Raw genomic sequence first — 19,193 nt, forward strand, 5'->3', positions numbered from 1 at the left:
ATGGATCTTTAGTTGGTTGCTAAAGTAATAATCCTGTAGTAGATTGAGTACAAAACGTGTAAGGAGCGTTTTAAAATCGGAAAACCCTTCACGTGCAACCAAGTCACTTCATTTGAAAAGATTGAAAAAAAAATATTTAAAATTAGCATTACATTTATTCTTCTGATTTAATTTCTTAAAATAAATGTAATTTGCCTTCTATTGCTATATTATGTATGATTGAACAGAACAGGTCAAATTGGCCTGTTTGAATTGAAGAATAAAAAAACATTTACAAATTTTATTCACTTTATTGCTATGAAATTATTTTTTTTCTTTTAAAATAAACTTCAAAACAATATAAAACAGTAATCACATTTTAAATTCATTCTTGAGAATTGAGCAAGTCACATAAATCCCAGAACATTGTTTGCAAGCTACGAACAAAATATTAGAAAACACCAATTTACCATTTTGATCATCCAAGGCCAACAATATGATTTACAAACAGATATAACTGCACCAAAACAAACGCAATGGATCGGCTATTGACAACTCATCAAATTCATTCCAATGCTTATCATAATTTGTTATAAAGTAAAATTCAAGAGTTCTATGGATAGAAACACAGCTCGTTTGCATCATCACACCCAATCAGATTCTTCTACTTTTACAACAATGGCTCATTTGCACCCCCGAAGGCACAAAGAGCCAATACAAGTTTATCTAGATTGAAACTGCTACAGTATTGCAGGTAATAATTCGAACACTCCATCAAGCATCAAAAAATGCATTTACATTTTTCACCCAAAAAATCTTATGATACCATTATTGAAAAGAAAATTGAAATATTGTTTACATATAGGATTTTTTTTTTCCAGTTGTAAATTTACCAGAATAAATTCAGATTTTTTTTTCCCCAAGGAAAACAATCAATATCGCCAGAGTAGTCTTGAAAAAGGGATAATAATATAAATAATATTCATAATAAAAATAGGTGTAATCACAGGAGAATAATATTTTTTTAAGAAAAAAGTAGATTTTTTTAAGTCACCTTTTTTCAAGAATAATTGTTTTTAGGGGGCCAGAATAGTCCTATTTGTCAGAGATAAAAAAAATTCAAGAATAAAGTAATTTTCGATCAAGTTGTGAAGTTTTACATTTTTTTTATAAAATAAAGTTGTACTTTTCCGAGAAATGTAAATCTTGTGAGAATAATGTATTTTTTCCAAGAGTAAAATTGTTACTTTACAAGAATATAATTTGATTTTTTTTCTTTCAAAAATAACTACAGTATGTAATTATGCAAGGATAAAGTTGTTTAATTTTGAGAAAAAAAGTTGGAATCTTGTGAGAATTAAGTATTTTTTTTCTTTAGAGAAAAAAAAATAATCTTACGAGAATGAAGTCGAACTAATGAGGTCCATTTAGTTTGTAGTTTGTAATTGTGCAATGTTTGATGATAAAAAGATTATTAAAAAAAGGTTATAACATAAAATACAAGTTGATTCCAGAAACTGGTATTGCACATCACAATTTTTCTTTTAAAAACTTGCAAAGAAAAAAATTCTATGTATTTCGCATCCTTCAGTTTATAATTTGGCTTTAGTGTTGGTGTGTGGGCAGCTCAGCCGGCTTCTCAAAAACTCCTCCACCTTCTTCCAAGCGAGCACCTCAGCGTGGACGTGAGCTCGGGGTTCGCCGCCCCATATGACGCGTTCGCGCAGGTACCCATGCAGACTTGAGTGGCAGTGCGGCCCATAGGGTGGCTCCAAGAGGTGACCGGCCCGAGGGTAACACACGGTCTCCACGTTCTCATTCCCGGCCCGCCTGAGTCAATCAAGAAGAAAAATGTGTTGTTTTTTAGTCGAGTCAAAAATTTTAAATCTTAGAAGAAGAAAAACCTTGAATTGTTTGAGAATAAAGTCAAGATTCTTTTTGTAAATGTCTAAATCTTAAGAAACTAAAGTAATATTTGTTTAGAATAGTTATAAGCTTGAGAATATAATGTATTTTTCAAGGGAAAAAAATGTCAGAATTTTTAGAATTGCTTTGCATTTTTTAGAACAAAAATGTTTAATTTCTTTTGTTGAGGAAAACAAGTCTGTTTTTTGGTTCTCATTGGTTAACACTGGTTAATTAAAATGCAATAGTTCATCTCACTCAATAATTTGTAATTCATTTATTGTTAACATAAAAATTGTAAAATAAACAATTCAGTTTTTTGTTTGTATACTTTTTAAATATCATTTGATATACTACAATTAAATATATATAAAAAAAGCATTATTTAACTTAAAATACAAAAACTGGCAAAATAAACAATTTGACATTTTACTTTATAGTGGATTATAATTAAATCAATTGCAAACATCCATCCATCCATCCATTTTCTGAGCCGCTTCTCCTCACTAGGGTCGCGGGCCTGCTGGAGCCTATCCCAGCTGTCATCGGGCAGGAGGCGGGGGACACCCTGAACTGGTTGCCAGCCAATCGCAGGGCACATAGGAACAAACAACCATTCGCACTCACAGTCATGCCTACGGGCAATTTAGAGTCTCCAATTCATGCATGTTTTTGGGATGTGGGAGGAAACCGGAGTGCCCGGAGAAAACCCACGCAGGCACGGGGAGAACATGCAAACTCCACACAGGCGGGGCCGGGGATTGAACCCGGGTCCTCAGAACTGTGAGGCTGACGCTCTAACCAGTCGGGCACTGTGCCGCCCAATTGCAAACAATAAAAAGTAAAAATAAACCTTATTGATTAAAGTATGTTCTACATAAAATACAAAATTAGTCAAATAGACAATTTGATTTACTGTATTTTATTAAGTAGTGGCATAATTATTGTCCAATGGGTTTAAGAATTAGCATGAATTATGTTCATTAAAGTACAATATTTTACTTAAATAAAAATATTACACAAATAAACCATTTCAAATATGTACTTTATTAAATAGTGTGTTGATAAATCATGAAAATATATATATATATATATATATATATATATATATATATACAATAAAATTATAATGAGCAAAAAAATCATAAAAGTTATTTTAGATAAAATTTAAAAATATTAGTAAAATAAACCATTCAATAAAAATATTTTATGAAATAGCAGATTGACTAGTCATGATCAAATGATAAATTCTAAATGATAAATTGTAAAATTGACTATGAAATATTTTATCCTCAAACAGTTTTACATTCACATGTGAAATTTTTTTTTTTTTTTTTTTTTTTTTTACATCATCTCCCCACCTGAGTCGTGCCACCATGCTCTCCATGTAGGTCCGGCAGTCGTAGTTGAGGTCGTCCTCGGCAGCCAGGAAGAGGAAGTGGGCGCTGGCGTTCTCCACAGGGATCCGGCTGGTCCGGTTCTCTTCACCGTCGGGGTCACTGGTGCAAAATTTGAAGATGCTGGCGCCGTCGGAGGTGGGCATGATTTTGGTCAGGTTCGCGGTCAAGGGGGAGAGAATCTGTCGGCCCCGGTAGTGCAGAGGGGTTCCGATGTTGGCGCTGCAGGCGTTGATCCAGACCACCGCACGTACGCCGGGCAGGAAGGATGCCAAGGACAGGGCAATGTCGCCCGCTTTGGAACGCCCAATCACGCCCAACCCGTCACTGCCCACCTGGAAGCACAAACAACAACTAACTGACAGTGACACCATAATAATACCAACACCAGGGTTAGGATTTCAAATTGGAGTTGAAGTCCAGATTAGGTCTTTAAATTTGGGTTAGGGTTTGGATCACTGTGGATAGTGGCGTTGCATTGATTTAGATTTGAGATCAGCACAGCTTTTGTGTGGAAGATAAAGATTAGGAGGTGAATCGCTAATTGTAAAGAGTGGCCTGACGGAAGCCTCTCCTCAGTGCAAGACACATGAAAGCCTGCATGGAGATGGTGAGAAATAAATTCTCTGGTGTGATGAGACCAAGATAGAACTTTTTGGCCTTTATTCTAAGCGGTATGTGTAGAGAAAACCAGGCACTGCTCATCACCTGTCCAATACAGTCCCAACAGTGAAGCATGTGTTTTTCTGCTGCAGGGACAGGGAGACTGGCTGAAATCGAAGAAAAGATTAATGCGGCCAAGTACAGGGATATCCTGGACAAAAACCTTCTCCAGAGTGCTCAGGACCTCGGACTGGGCCGAAAGTTCACCTTCCAACAAGAGAATGACCCTGAGCACACAGCTAAAATAACAAAGGAGTGGCTTCAGAACAACTCCGTGACTGTTCTTGAATGGCCCAGCCAGAGCCCTGACTTAAACCCGATTGAGCATCTCTGGAGAGACCTGAAAATGGCTGTCCACCAACGTTCACCATCCAACCTGACAGAACTGGAGAGGATATACAAGGAGGAATGGCAGAGGATCCCCAAATGCATGTGTGAAAAACGGTATTAGCTCAAAAGGGTGCTTCTACTAAACAATGAGCAAAGCATCTGAATACTTATGGCTGTTTTTCTTTTTTAATAAATCTACAAAAATTTCAACAATTAGTTTTTTTCTGTCAATATGGGGTGCTGTGTGTACATTAATGACGGAAAAAATGAACTTAAACGATTTTAGCAAATGGCTGCAATATAACAAAGTGAAACATTTTAGGGGGGCTGAATACTTTCCGTACCCACTGTATAATGTATGGTATAAACAGAGTATACTGTATGTGTCACGGTAGGTTGAAGAAAGTGTATGTTGCGATCATGAGAAAAGATGATGCAATTAATGGAGTGAATAGTCATGTTCATCATTGAGCCATACCGTGAGTCAATGACGCCCATGGCGTGTTTCCTAGTTGTATATCTGTAAATGAATTATTTTGCCATCAAAAGCCCTCTCTCAGTCTTGATTTTGTTGTTTTACAATTTGAGGTGTCACAAAAGCAAAAAAATATTGGCATCAAAATCACTGCTCTGCTTGACATATTTCTTTTCACAAATAACTCGTTTTCTCCATGTTTTGGCCAGTAACCAGTGTTTTTGATTAAACCAACTGCTACTGCTAGAAACAATCTGGTGAAAGACAAGAGTCTACGCTTTCTTCTGGTAGGTTTGGTACTTAAATTACCACAGAACAGAATATTCTGCGGGTCTTGAAAGATGCTCTAAAAAGGCTGGCAATATGGGGAATTCTGCTTTGAAAACATCTGGCAGTGAATTAGTTCAAGTGAGCAGCAGAAGACTCAGGACAGAGCCCTGAGGGTACCCTGTGCTGAGGGTGATGACACTGGATGTGTGTTCTGTCCAACCCGCACTGACTGATCAATCGGTGAGGGAAGTCTAGCAGCCAGTTACAGGGGGATGCTGAAGCCCAGGCTGTCCCAGCTTGTCTATCAGATGTGGTGAAATGATGGTATTAAACGCTGAAATCAAGTCCAGGAACAATATCTGGACGAGTGGTGTTCTCTTCCAAGTGTGCAAGACTCAGGTGAAGAGCGGAGAAAACTGTGTCCTCAGTGGAGTGGTTCAACCGGTAGGGGAACTGGAAAGGGTGGAGCGGGGGAGGGAGACTGGACATGATGTGCTCCTTGACCAGCCTCTCCGAGCACTATATCACAATGGGAGTGAGTATTACGGGCCGGTAACCGTGAGTAAAGTGATTTGATGTTTTTTGGCACTGGGATGATGCTAGAACTCGAGACATGGTGGTTCTATGACTTGGTCCAGGGAAGTGTTGAAAATGTTTGTTACAACACTGGCCAGCTGGTATGCAGATTCACTGAGCACCCACCCAGGTATGCTACCGGGTCCTGGGGCCTTTCATGTGTTCACTACGCACAGAGTCTTCCATAAATCTGAGTTTTTAGACAGGATGAGTGTTTGAAGTTAGTTGGCCTTTCGGTTTATTGTTTCAAATGAGTGTTTTAAGCATGTGTTAGTGTTTCAATTTAGGATTACGACCAGCAGTAGGTCTCTTGATTTATGGTGTGGTCACCTTGGGGTGCTGCTGTAGGAAGCGGAGAGCCTTCTCAAAGTAGTCCAGCTCCAAGTGCTTGATGTTGGCTGGTTTGTCGTATAAGACGGCAACGCTCAGGACCACGAAGCCTTTGTTGGACAACAGGCTACCTCGCTTCTCGGACATAAAGGTGGACAAATCCAGCACGCCCGGGAATGGACCCTCACCTGCGGTAGTCACATCAAATCAAAGCACATTTGTCATTGGAGTTAGCAGGGTTCAAGAGTGCGATCATTTTGGTCGCACATGTGCCCTAATTTCTCAACAATGTGCTTATTAAAAAAATGAGGTCGCACTGGTGCAGCCAGCCATTCGAGGGGAAATGAAAGTCTCTGCGACTCTTGAAATCCCTTTGGTTCAACAACAGACACACATTAAGCCCATGGTGGTCCAATCAGAGATAGTGAAGGGCGAGACCCCCCCCCCCTCTGATTTGGCGAGGTCCAGATATTCAAGGACGTGTGCGTTTACTTTTGAAATGTGTGTGCAAAGATCTATCAAAGATAGAGAGCTGCACAGAGAAAGAAAGTATTCGCGTATTCGAAGCTACGTTTTCCGACGGCTAGCCTGATGGAGAGCCTTCTCACAACAACAAGCTGGCATCGCGAATTTGTATGAAGTCGCAACAAAAAATGCCAACACAACAAACCTCACAGTTGAAAAAGTCCATCTAAAACAACCACTTTCTGTACCGCTTATCCTCACTAGGGTCGTGGGCGTGCTGGAGCCTATCCCAGCTATCTTCGGACGAGTGGCGGGGTACACCCTGAACTGGTCGCCATCCAATCGCAGGGCACATAGAAACAAACAACCATTCGCGGTCCCATTCACGCCGACGGACAATTTAGAGTCTTCAACCTACCTACCATGCACATGTTTTTGGGATGTTGGAGGAAACCAGAGTACCCAGAGAAAACCCACGCAGGCACGGGGACAACATGCAAACTCCACACACACGAGGCCGGGATTTGAACCCCCGGTCCTTAGTTGGCCACGGTGCCGCCTCTAAAACAACCATTCCGCCGAATTTCTTCAGCTGAGAACAAAAAACACGAGGAGACATTGAGGACCTGCCAATTCCCGTCAGCTTGCAATTAAAGAAGCCTTTGCTCAACAATGCAAGTATAAACGTGACAGCATATATGATGCACGCTCACTCCGTTACCAGTTCTATCGCAAAGCCATTCAACATGTTGACAAAGCAGTGTTTAAAGAAATACTGCAGACCTTTGATAAGCAGTATGCATCTCGATGCAAAACAGGTTGCTTTGATTTGCTTGTTGTGATGTTACTTGTTGTTACTGTTACCAAATAAATTTTACTTTGCGCTTTTTCTTCAGCAACTGGAAACTTAATTGGCAGTACATTGCCTGTTAATGTTTTAATAACTATACAATACCTCTTTGTCAAATGTTTAATATTTGTTTGTTTCATATTTTGTTTTTGCGAACACAGCCTGTTTTATGTATTTTTTTATTGATCTATTTTATTTATTGTTCTACATTTCAATGCCAATGTTCAATATTCTTGAGAATTAAAAGTTAATTGCTCTTAAAAGGGATGTTACTTGAATTATGTTCAACTATAATTACATTAGTGGCATAAAAAAAAACGGTGCCATCGTTTATCGTGATTGTTTCTGGGAAAATATATCACCCTAAAAAAATGTTATCGGGAGAGACCGAGGTGAGTGAGCTAGGCCCATCAGATTTAGAGTAGAAAAAAACTGCAGTGGTAAGAATGTACGCACCAACATTCTGACAAGGATCACTTTCAGCACAAACACTTTTCAGTAAGTTTTGTCTTGTGGAATTGTGCTTCAAATAAAGAATTTTATGCTGACCACATTGTTAGTTAATCATTTATCAGTCAATATTGTCAAAAAAGACATCCATCCATTACCTGTACCGCTTATCCTGAGGGGTGTGCTGGTGCCTATCCCAGCTAATTTTTGGGCGAGAGGAGGGGTACGCCTTGAAATGGTCGCCAGCCAATCACAGGGCACATACAGTATAAGCAAACAACCATTCACAGTCACATTCACAGCTGCGGACATCTATCCATCCATTTTCTGAGCCGCTTATCCTCACAAGGGTCGCGGGTGCGCTGGAGCCCATCCCAGCAATCAATGGGCAGGAGGCAGGGTACAACCCGAACTGGTTGCCAGCCAATCAAAAGCTACGGACAATTTAGTTTTTAATTAATCTACCATACATGTTTTTGGAATTTCTGAGAAAACCGGAGTACCCAGAGAAAAACCCAAACAGGCATGGTGAGAACATGCAAATGCCACACAGCAAAGCCGAAGCCCGGATTTAAAACGTGCGACCTCAGAACTGTGAGGCGGATGTGCTAACCAGCTGATCACTGTACCGCGACGGGCGGCTATCTTTCTAAAAATGAGTGAACCTGTAAAACAGCAGTGTTGAATGTAATGCGATAAAAAATTTGGGTGTACCTAACCTTAGTGCCAACTTTGGGTTGTTGGCTGCACCAGTGCAAGCAGTGCAATATGTTAGTCTAGACCCCTGGTTAGGGTTTTAATTCAGGGCAACACACTGTGATTAGGGCTTCAAATGAGGGTTTGAAGCCTGCATTAAAGTTTCAAATTACAGCTTCAAGCATTGGTTCGGGTTCCTTGACAAGGTTAAGTTTCAACACAGGGTTTCACATTTAGGTTTCAAGCATTTCTCAGGGTTTCAAACGAGGATTATGTTTTCTAAATAGGTTTTCAAGCCTGGATTAAGGTTTCAAATTAGTGTTTCAAGCATTGATTAGGGTTTCAAATTAAGAGTTTAAAACTAGGGTTAGGTTTTAAAAGCATTTTGGTTGAAGTTTTAAATGAAGAAGCCTGGTCTTAACCTGGTGGTATGAACAACACCGTGCTACACTTCCCGAGGTCGACGACCTCCCGCGTGACGCCCTCCCCCATCAGGACCCTCTCGTTGGTGGCCTCTGCTAGGGCGCCTCCCCGCTCCTCCTCCTCCACGTCCACGCCGTCGTGCACTGAGAACCTGACCACATGAGGACTCAGCGCCTTACTCCAATGGAAATACTTGTGAGGGACAGTTGCCCGCATAGACCACAGCAGGCCCATGGGCTCCACCCCCTCGTAGGTGCCGCACAGAGCGGCGTCCCGGCACAGGTCCAGCTCCCCGCCGCCGTCCGCCCGATAGATGGCCGCCGAGCGGAAGACCACCCCCCGCTCGTCGGTGGCTCGGGCCCTCATGGTGACCACCTGCCCGGACCCCAGACCGGCCACCTTTGCATGGATGGGCTCGTCGAAAAGGCAGCGTGTGCTCGGGAGAAGATGGAGGTGCACTTGAGGGGACATGCTGGACTGAAAGGGAGTAAGAGAAGAAGCATCAGTCACTACAGTGGTCAGCTATTTAAAAAAGCAGTTTTCCTATGCATGTAGCGTATATTGGTTTTGGATAAAAACGTAATTAATTTGGGAAAAGAATACACTGGAAGCCAACGCCTGCGTTTACTTCCGGTTTAGTTCGACTTACGTATAACGTTACAATCAAACTATCTTTGTCTCGTAAAGGGACACCACGTCTCTTTTTTATGTGTGTAAACTTTAGGAAAAGCGACAAAAAACTTCTATCAATCTCTGTTATCTGGTAGAAGGCTGCTACATTTATGAAATGAGAGTTCTCGATGACAGCGGTTTTCCGGTTGTACTCAAACACACACAAAACACTCAGGAAGTGGAATTTTATAGAAAATTTAATTAAATCTTAAAGGGAAACCTACAGGGAAACAATACAGAGGGATTGTACTAAAAAAAAGAAAATAATACTAGTAATAGAAAAATAGTCATACAGTACGTAAAGAAAAATAGGAAATTGTGTGTGGCTGGACTTAAAATCTGCGTGAATAGGTTACAGCGTGTTGACCTAGTACAAAGTTGGAACTTGTGTGAAGCTGGTATTTTACGCCAAAATTATTAGGCACTAATTTCGTACAGCGGCACGGTGGCCGACTGGTTAGAGCGTCAGCCTCACAGTTCTGAGGACCCGGGATCAATCCCCGGCCCCGCCTGTGTGCAGTTTGCATGTTCTCCCCGTGCCTGTGTGGGTTTTCTCCGGGCACTCCGGTTTCCTCCCACATCCCAAAAACATGCATTAATTGGAGACTCTAAATTGCCCGTAGGCATGTCTGTGAGTGCGAATGGTTGTTTGTTTCTATGTGCCCTGCGATTGGCTGGCAACCAGTTCAGGGTGTACCCCGCCTCCTGCCCGATGACAGCTGGGATAGGCTCCAGCACGCCCGCGACCCTAGTGAGGAGAAGCGGCTCGAAAAATGGATGGATGGATGGATAATTTCGTACATTCTGACAACAATTGTCATGCTCTACTCCGCTACCGAAGATCAGTTGGCCCTGTGGATGGTCTATCTCCGAGCCTGTCAGGAAAAAAAGAAGCTTCAGACGAGGAAAAAGGACAAAAAAAGGAGAACAAAACAGGCGGAAAAAGGAAAAAATAAGTTGCTCTTCATGCGGTACAGGGGAAGTGGAGAAGAGCGTGCCCATTGATTCAAATTTAGTCTACATTTTGTCTCAGAAATGTTTTTTTTTTTTTAAATGTGTTTAAAAATCACATATTAATCTAAATACTCCCTACTTTGTACTCTTACTCGTAGATCAAGCATATCGGATGATTGTCTAAACTTTAGTCTTGAAAATCAACTAATTGTTCAATACAAAATCATTTCGTACTGTTTGGCTTCAAATCAAGAGGACAGTCCTCAAAGTCTCATAGCCGAACCTGTAAACTGACACATTAATAACACAGACATAAAGGCATACGATTAGAATATTCCTAGAGGTTTGTTTGTTACAAAGGTGGGAGTTCAATGTCCACAGGCAGTGTCTCTAACCACCACTGGGGGTGATCGTGTTCCATTGTTCAACAGTCATCAATCACCTCCTCCCCTCGTCAGCTGTGCAAAGTCATGAGGAAGTTTTACGGCTCCAAATGATATAAACCAGGTTTTCTGTCTCTTGTTATTGGGGTTGCCATGACAACCGGGCCATAGTCACTACATGTATGATGTCAAAATGGTGCATCAGACACTACAGTGGACAGTAACTGTATTCTATTTGCATGGGTCTTAATTTCAAAGTTGCACATCAGACCCTGCAGTTGACAGCTTTTCAAAAGTCGTGCACGAGTCACGACAGTAGAGAACTATTCAAGAATAAGCAGTTTTCTACCATGATAGCAAAGTTGTGCATCAATCACTACTGTTGACAGCTTTTCAAAATGTGGATCATCAGTCACTATAGTGGACAACTACAGTTTTTGTCCTTATGCATGATGTCAAAGTCGTGAATCAATCACTACAGTTGACGGTTACTCTATTTGAATAAGTCTTGACTTGAAAGTTGTGAATCAGTCACTACAATGAACAGCAATTAAAAACACTTTCTTCTACATGGGTGAGTCCTGATGTCATACTAGTGCATCAGCTACTACAATAGAAGGCTATTCAAAAGCCGTTTACTTCTACATGCACGAGATGGCCGACGTATGCCATGTAGAAGAAAGTAGCTTTTAAACAGTTGTTGGAATGGGCCAGTTAATACTACAAGTACAAGTCCCAGAATGTACTGCAGCACTGTTAGTGCTTATGTTGCTATGTCAAAAAGGCAGACTAGTCAGATACTCCCCACTACGGTGGTCTTTAGGGACAAAAGGATAAAACACTGCAAGAGCCTGACAACGTGCCCCGTTAGAAAATGGAACGTTTTAAACTTCGCCCTTAGAAACAGCTTGCCAGAATGAGCCGCCCGAGTGTTTTGCCAAATTTGTCTGTCACACAAATGTCACTTTTACCTGAGGAAAATGTGCACCTTGGAACGTGCTTGAACTTGGGTCAGACGCTGAGTCAACACAAAGTTGCTATTGAAGGGCAAAGATGAGTAGAGCAGAGATGACAACTATTAAATGCAAGCCTGTGTCATTTCTGTACCTTCTTGTACGTTTATAAAAAGATGTCAAACGTGTGTTCCTTTTTTTCTTTTCTTTTTTTATTAATGCTTTGTGTTTTTGATACAAGAAATGCCAAGTTTAACCTGAAATCTATTTTTGTGTTTGAAATTGCCTCACTAGAAATGTTTGTTTGATTGAAGACTCTAAATTCCCCGTAGGTGTGAATGTGAATGCTTGCTTGTTTCTATGTGCCCTGCGATTGGCTGGTGACCGGTTCAGGGTGTACCCCGCCTTCAACCCGAAGATAGCTGGGATAGGCTCCAGCAGCCCGCGACCCTAGTGAGGATAAGTGGTAAAGAAAATGGATGGATAGAAATGCTAGTAGACAAAACGCAGTTTCCTGCTATATACACAATGTGAATTTAAGAAATGTACTGTTGATTATCGAAAACAGGAAACCAATTGGTCGTTTATTAAGTGAAATGTCTCAGTTTTGTCCTGCATATTCATAATTGCTCTTCAACCAAGACAAAATATATATTTTTCCTTATGCTTGAATATGGCAATAGAATTGTCACTAGATACTTGATTACTAATTGCAGCACTACTGGATGCAAATTCTTATTTGTGACAGGTCTGTTTAATGTCACTTCAGAAACAAAGTGAGAAAAAGTCAGTCATAGCATTCTCATAGAATAACTGAAAACCTACTATCAATCGGTTTTGAAGGGGAAATAAACAATGCGTGATAAATAAATATGGATTGAAAAATATGTAAATAAATTATAAATAATTAAATAAATTAAATAAATAAAAACATAAACTCAGTACATAATATGTACATATTAATCCAACAAATATATATATGAAAAAATATTTTTATTTTGTTGGTAAAATGACTCGAAAGGACTTCAAAGATTCAAAGAGTAGGACTTGCGACTTAACTCGGGACTTAATTGTCTCGATTTGGGACATGAGGGCAAAAACTTGAGTTACTTGTGACTTGCAAAGGAATGCATTGGTCCCACCTCTGCTAAATAGTGTTGCACCAGCTCGTATTACAAACCTTTGAATTAACATAGAGAACACTGATTTGACAAGACAAAAACTAACTTACCTCGAAGGACGAAAGTTGGGTAACTTTCCGGTTTAACGTGTCCCTTGCGTCTAGTCTTGTGTCGTTAAAGCTCATAGGTTTAACTGCGCATGCGCACACCAAACGCTATGATTTTCTTTTTTATTTATTTATTTATTTTTACCAGGTGTTAGCCCGAAGCTAAAATAACTATTAATATCGTTAAACGTCCTCTTTAGTTGGTTGCCAAAGTAATAATCAGGCTGCAGTTTGAGTAGAAACGTGTAACGAGCTTTTTGACAGTTGAAAACTCTTCGCGTACAACTCATACAAGCAGGTCTCTTCTTTCGGCATTCAGTTCAGGCTTTTATTTCGAAAGAATGAATTTAAACGCTGTTCGTTTGAGAAATACAGTTTAATGGAATCTGTAATGTCGTGTTTTAGGCAGGAGAACGAACTCGGAATACAGAGATTGTTTAACATTTACTTGTTGTCCACTAAATTGTACAACTATTCCAATAGATGGCGGTATAGTTCACAAAGAAATTAAATCCGTAGAAGAACATCAATAAACGAAGAAGAAAGGGGGGAATGAAGCATGTGGTATTATATGTTTTGCAGATATAGATATTCAATCACGTAATTTGTTAATTAGTCCAAAAATATCGAGTGTATATTACGTAAAGAGGAAAGGTCACAAACGGCAGCTATTACATAACTTTCGCGCTTCTGATACTACAAATTTACCTAACGTCACTACCGTGACTACGGCACACGGTAGGTCCAAAAAGAGAGAAGCAGCTGAGGTGTTGTATTTAAGTGACACTATTCATTGCCCGACACCACGTCTGGACGTCACATTAAATACTAACACTGGAAAAACCGTATTTGACTTATAATGAGAGTCGTCATAGGTATGTAAACTTCTTGGATATTTAAAATGTGTATTCGGTGAAGGAAAGGTCAATGTGACACAATACTCGTTGTTGTTAGCATTCTGAGACTGTAGTTTCACCAATAATGCGACGTCTACCCTATTATCACAATATTGTATATGGATAATAGTAAGCCCTATTAAATGTTTATAATGGGGAAAGCGTCTCCTGTTTTTTTTTTTTTTTGGCTAAAGTCAAAGTAGATAACTCGTTTTGTAAGCATGTTTTGCGCATGCGCAGTTTGTGACCGTTTACCTTGTCGAAGTGCCTTAAGGGACAGTCTAAATTCAGTTTTCTTCACAAATGTTAATTTATCTACTAGTGATGGCGAGATGAAGCTTCATGAACACTTCAGCCATTGGTTCGAGTAATGGTTCATTTCTTGATGCTTCATTGCACACGAAACTACCTGCTGGCCATGTGCATAATCACAGGCAGCTGTAGCTTTACCATATACAGTATGTGTTGCGTTGCATTTTTGCGTCTTTTTTGCTCCTGTGAATGACTATGTATTCCAAAACAATGTTTGACCAAGTAATTTCCCTGCATAAAGTGTAAAATTATATTATTTTTGAACGTATTCTGTGTGCTTAAAATGTGCATCATCACTGGTATGGCAGGTTAGATAATGTTTTTCTGTCACTTTGGGAAAATGGCATGAACTTAAGAGGGCAGAGAATTTTGAAAGTGCTTATTTAGAAATAACAGTTTATCATCATTTTTGTGTTAAGTGATTCATTCAGGAGCAAGATTTTTAAATTGGGGGTACAGTTATTTTGCCTCTCCCAGTGGTGTTTTATTTTACCTTACTTTCTGTGAACACAAATACTTTCACCATGAATAAAATAAGAAACGGTGGAAAATGCAGTTTTTTATAAACAAATGAAATTGATAAGCCTCAGTGGTAGTTCTTTCGAACTCAGGCGATCGCCATACCCCAGGTTGAGAGGGAGTACACCAACGGCTTGGCTATTAGACCAGGCTGCTGGGCTGGCGGCCAGCAGCCTCTTTCCAAGGATTCAGAGGAGTGACTGAATCGCTATCCCTACTGTCCAAACTCTATTAGCCTGTACAAACTACACAGTCTTTATCCAAACTGAGCTGACCACAACTCTATATTAAAAATGAAAAAAAATACACACAGTTTAGATTGCTGTCAAACCTCGCAGCAAACACTGAAGCGCTTCCCGAATCGGTCACGTGTTACAGCTGGGCAGCGAGGCTTCAGACGTCATCACTTCCGGAAGTCCGCCCCTAAATGAAGGAAGCCTTTGTATAAACGCCCCCTCCATTACTCGACACACTCCTCGAAGACTCGGCACATCACCATTATCAACTATCTAATCTAAATTAAGTGCTGCATTCAGGGACAGCCCGACATTGAAACGTCATCACGTGCTTATGTTTACATTATCCGTCCATCTGCCTGCCCATCTACTTTCTAGCAAGTGCTGCTTTCACGGACAGTTTGAAATCATATACCATGTCACATATCGATCTATCTATCTGTGATTTCCTTGTAGGAGGTGGTTCTGGTTTTGTGGGTTGTGAGTTGACTCGCCTACTCAGAGACAAAGGTCATGAAGTCACGGTGATCTCCCGCCACCCCGGTCCCGGGAGGATAACATGGGTACGATGATCTGGATGTGATTATTTCCACATTTCGTCTGTCGTTGAATGCATCGCAACCTGGCATTTCCTCCTCCTTGCATCCGCCAGGGTGAGTTGGAGTCATCTGGCCTCCCGCCATGTGAGGGCGCTGTCAATTTAGCAGGAGAAAATCTCATGAACCCACTGCGATGGTGAGCGTAACCTTACTGCCAGCTTGCACTATAGAAATAAGAACAACTAGCAATAATCCACAAAGAATAGTCAATGGCACATGCAATGTCTATGTCATATGGTTCGGGTGATGGCTCCTCTCGTGAGTTATTAACAATAACTGCCACCTTGTGCAATATAAATAAACACAACTAGGAGTAATACAAATTAGAAGAAAAAACATCCATGGCATATGCAATCTGTCAATAGTTGTTACAGTCACTCCTCTTGGCAGTTAATTCATGATAACCCCCATCTTGCAAAATAGAACTAAACATGATGACTAAACATAATCCCATTGAAAAAGAAAAGTGATGTTCTTTGCGTTTCAGGTGGAACGAAAGCTATAAGAAGGATTTGTTTTCCAGTCGCATCGACAGCACAAAAGCTCTGACTGAAGCGATCGCGGCATCCCCCAGTCCTCCCCACTCGTGGGTCCTGGTGTCAGGCGTTGGTTAGTTATTTGGTGTAAACGTATTGTTTGATGCTAAATGCTAGTGAGAGTAGTTTATGGGGTGAAATATGTGCCAGCAGGAACTGAATTTGACTCATTTATGTTTGAATTTCTACACTTGAATAATTGCATTTACGTTTTTTGAATCTGAAATGATCAAACTGAATGTGAAAATATATAATTGGAATTTTCATTGCGGCTAAAAAAAATTCTTACATTCACTTTCAAGTTGATTGGACTTCAGTTTCAAACTAATAAATTCAATTTCAAATTATATTATTCAGATTCAGTTTGTAAATGCAATTATTGAAGTGTAGAAATTAAAATTCAAAAATAAATGATTCAAATTCAGTTCCTGCTGGCACATATTTCAGCCCATAGTAGCTCGTTTTGTGTCTGCAGCGTGCTATAAGCCCAGTCTTATAGCCGAATACACGGAGGACAGTGAGTGGACGCCGTTCGATTTCCTCTCCAGGCTGGTGAAAGAGTGGGAAGCCGCTGCACTGCTGCCAGAAAGTGTGACAAAGACCACGAAGCAAGTGGTAGTCAGGCCGGGTATGTAGGAAATGATATATCATTATATTATATTGATTTTTTATAGATGCACACAAAAAAATTACATTGATTTTGAAAGCGTGTATGAACCCTAAAGTGCCCACTTCAAGTGTTTATAAATATGCAGGTATATACAATTATTGCAATGAGTTTCCCTTTTTAAGTATCAATTTTATACTGTTAATTTGTGGTGTTGCCTTGTCTATTTTCTGTTTTTTTGGTTTTTTTTCAACATGTAATTTCCTGAAGTCATTATGCAAAAATGTGACATTCATGTACAGTATTAAACAGGAAAAACACTTTTCTATTCATTAATAATGTATAATAAACAGTTTTATTCTTTACCACAGAAAACCAATTCTTTACTGCACGATAATGTGATATTTTGCCATTCTACAGCTCATAATTCCCATATACTGTAGTGTTTAAAATATATGAATTTTAAATCCTATTTTTGCCATCATACTAAGATTGTTTTAAATGTGCTTTTGTTTGCTCTATTAATTAAAAAAATCCTTAAATGTAAATAAATCCTTTGCATTTGTAAATGCATTTGCTTTACGAATAATACAGTACATCCTAAAATATTTTCCTTTGTTTTACTTACAAAAAACATACTGACTAATAATCCTAAAAAAAACTATTTTTAAAATTACTTTAGAAAAACCTAAAGTAAACCTGAATGCACTGATATTTTGCTTTTTTTTATTATTTTTTTACTGATAATACAGCCTAAATTTTTTTTTTTTAAAGATTGACAACATATTTAATACACTGCAAATATTTTAATATTTAGGTTTCACTGATCATGAATCCTCCAAAACATTTTAGATTGTTACTATAAAAAAGTTATTTTAAGAAACATTTTTCACAACTGCTCTTTTGACATAACGTTGTTTGGTCTTCCCTCCATCAGGGGCAGTGTTGGGCCGTGATGGAGGCGCCATGAAGCAGATGTTGCTTCCCTTCTGGTTGGGCCTGGGCGGCACCCTGGGCTCGGGCCAGCAGCCCTTCCCGTGGATCCATGTGTCGGACCTGGCTGGCATCATCGCCCACTCCCTGGTGCCACCCTCCGATGCGCCACCCTTCTCGGAGGCCCCCTCTGGTGTACCGCCATCCTTCCCCCAGGTCCTCAATGGGGTGGCGCCCGCCCTCAACACAAACTACGAGTTCACCAAGGAGCTGGGGCGGCTGCTGAGTCGTCCCACAATCCTCCCCGTGCCCGCCTTCGTGCTTAACACACTGTTGGGCTCGGAAAGAGCCATAGTATTAGCTCAGGGCCAGAAGGTGGTACCCAAGAGGACTTTGGAGACCGGGTTTCAGTACAAGTACCCAGACTTGACGTCGGCCCTCAAAGAAATTGTCGCCAGTTAAAAAAAAACAAAACAAACTTACACTATGAGGGACAACCTCAGTCCACCAACTGAGGGCAGTGTATTACTATTAACAACGGGTTGTTCATGTAGTGTAAGAAATATGGTAATCCTAACTTCCTTTGCATGTTTAGCTCCACTGATGCAAAAACAGCATTTTGCATCATGTTTACACTGTATAAAAGGACAAATAAATATTTTGAGCTGTATTTATTACTTTGTCATAAGCAATATATGCAACTTCCTCAGCATAAGCTATAAATTGGCATTTTAATGCTAATGTCCTGAGCATGTGTTGTAAATTTGTGCTTTAATGCTAACTTGCTTAGCATAAGTTGTTTGGGGGGGGCACAGTATAGTACTGTATTACCCCAAATGTTGGAGTTCCTTCCTGCGCTTAAGTGGTAAATTAATGCTAACTTCCTTAGCATGAGTTGTAAATTAGAAGTTTAAGGCCCTTAGCATTGATTATAGGGAGGCACCATATTACCCCCCACCCCCCAAAACAAAACGACATTCCTCTACAAGGAGGAATAAGGTAATGCAAACTTCGTTAGCATACCTTGTAGCAGTTTACCGCTATCTTCCTTAGCATGAGTTATGGGCCATCATATTGCCAACTTTTTTTTTTAAATTATTATTATTATCCTCGACTTAGATAAATAATATATTAGCAACGCTACCTTTCTTAACATGGGTTACAAGTTAGCAGTTTAATGCTAACACCCTTAGCATGAGTTTTAGGAAGCATCTAATGTCCTTGGTATGAGGGATGCGTTAGCAGTTTAATCCAGATTTCCTTAGCATGACTTCCAGGGGGGCGGCACGGTGGCCGACTGGTTAGAGCGTCAGCCTCACAGTTCTGAGGTGCGGGGTTCAATCCCCGTCCCCGCCTGTGTGGAGTTTGCATGTTCTCCCCGTGCCTGCGTGGGTTTTCTCCGGGCACTCCGGTTTCCTCCCACATCCCAAAAACATGCATGAATTGGAGACTCTAAATTGCCCGTAGGCATGACTGTGAGTGCGAATGGTTGTTTGTTCCTATGTGCCCTGCGATTGGCTGGCAACCAGTTCAGGGTGTACCCCGCCTCCTGCCCG

General features: G+C 40.3%; 2 protein-coding genes across 4 annotated transcripts; one reads left to right on the forward strand and one right to left on the reverse strand.

The window, feature by feature from the left end:
* Positions 1 to 270: 270 nt before the first annotated feature.
* LOC133489444 (acyl-coenzyme A thioesterase 2, mitochondrial-like) lies at positions 271 to 13,153 on the reverse strand. Of its 3 annotated transcripts, none has more exons than XM_061798524.1 (6): positions 13,003 to 13,153; positions 10,283 to 10,356; positions 8,809 to 9,286; positions 5,926 to 6,113; positions 3,246 to 3,616; positions 271 to 1,809 (listed from the first exon to the last, which is right to left on the reverse strand). In XM_061798524.1, the coding sequence occupies exons 3-6, from the start codon at positions 9,278 to 9,280 to the stop codon at positions 1,572 to 1,574; spliced, it is 1,269 nt and encodes a 422-aa protein (XP_061654508.1). In that variant the 5' UTR covers positions 9,281 to 9,286; positions 10,283 to 10,356; positions 13,003 to 13,153; the 3' UTR covers positions 271 to 1,571. The 3 variants fall into 3 exon arrangements, with proteins under 3 accessions (XP_061654508.1, XP_061654509.1, XP_061654507.1); XM_061798525.1 differs by lacking the exon at positions 13,003 to 13,153 and adding an exon at positions 11,790 to 11,855; XM_061798523.1 differs by lacking the exon at positions 10,283 to 10,356 and having other exon boundaries at positions 13,003 to 13,117.
* Positions 13,154 to 13,734: 581 nt separating this feature from the next.
* Positions 13,735 to 18,307, forward strand: sdr39u1 (short chain dehydrogenase/reductase family 39U, member 1). The gene is made up of 6 exons (XM_061798531.1): positions 13,735 to 13,874; positions 15,419 to 15,525; positions 15,615 to 15,697; positions 16,049 to 16,170; positions 16,573 to 16,725; positions 17,642 to 18,307. The coding sequence occupies exons 1-6, from the start codon at positions 13,859 to 13,861 to the stop codon at positions 18,097 to 18,099; spliced, it is 939 nt and encodes a 312-aa protein (XP_061654515.1). The 5' UTR covers positions 13,735 to 13,858; the 3' UTR covers positions 18,100 to 18,307.
* Positions 18,308 to 19,193: the final 886 nt, after the last annotated feature.

This window comes from Phyllopteryx taeniolatus, chromosome 14 (genome assembly GCF_024500385.1).
Source record: "Phyllopteryx taeniolatus isolate TA_2022b chromosome 14, UOR_Ptae_1.2, whole genome shotgun sequence".
Taxonomy (NCBI): Eukaryota; Metazoa; Chordata; class Actinopteri; order Syngnathiformes; family Syngnathidae; genus Phyllopteryx; species Phyllopteryx taeniolatus.

What these genes read in the sequence shown, in the direction of transcription:
- LOC133489444 (XM_061798523.1), bottom strand. Translation starts at nt 13,077, where the DNA reads ATGAGCTTTAACGACACAAGACTAGACGCAAGGGACACGTTAAACCGG. An exon ending in TCCTACAGCAGCACCCCAAG is followed by an intron (nt 3,617 to 5,925) that starts GTGACCACACCA and finishes TTGTGCTTCCAG; the next exon opens with GTGGGCAGTGACGGGTTGGG. An exon ending in AGCATGGTGGCACGACTCAG is followed by an intron (nt 1,810 to 3,245) that starts GTGGGGAGATGA and finishes TGATTGACTCAG; the next exon opens with GCGGGCCGGGAATGAGAACG.
- sdr39u1 (XM_061798531.1), top strand. An exon ending in CTCATGAACCCACTGCGATG is followed by an intron (nt 15,698 to 16,048) that starts GTGAGCGTAACC and finishes TTTGCGTTTCAG; the next exon opens with GTGGAACGAAAGCTATAAGA. An exon ending in GGTCCTGGTGTCAGGCGTTG is followed by an intron (nt 16,171 to 16,572) that starts GTTAGTTATTTG and finishes TTGTGTCTGCAG; the next exon opens with CGTGCTATAAGCCCAGTCTT.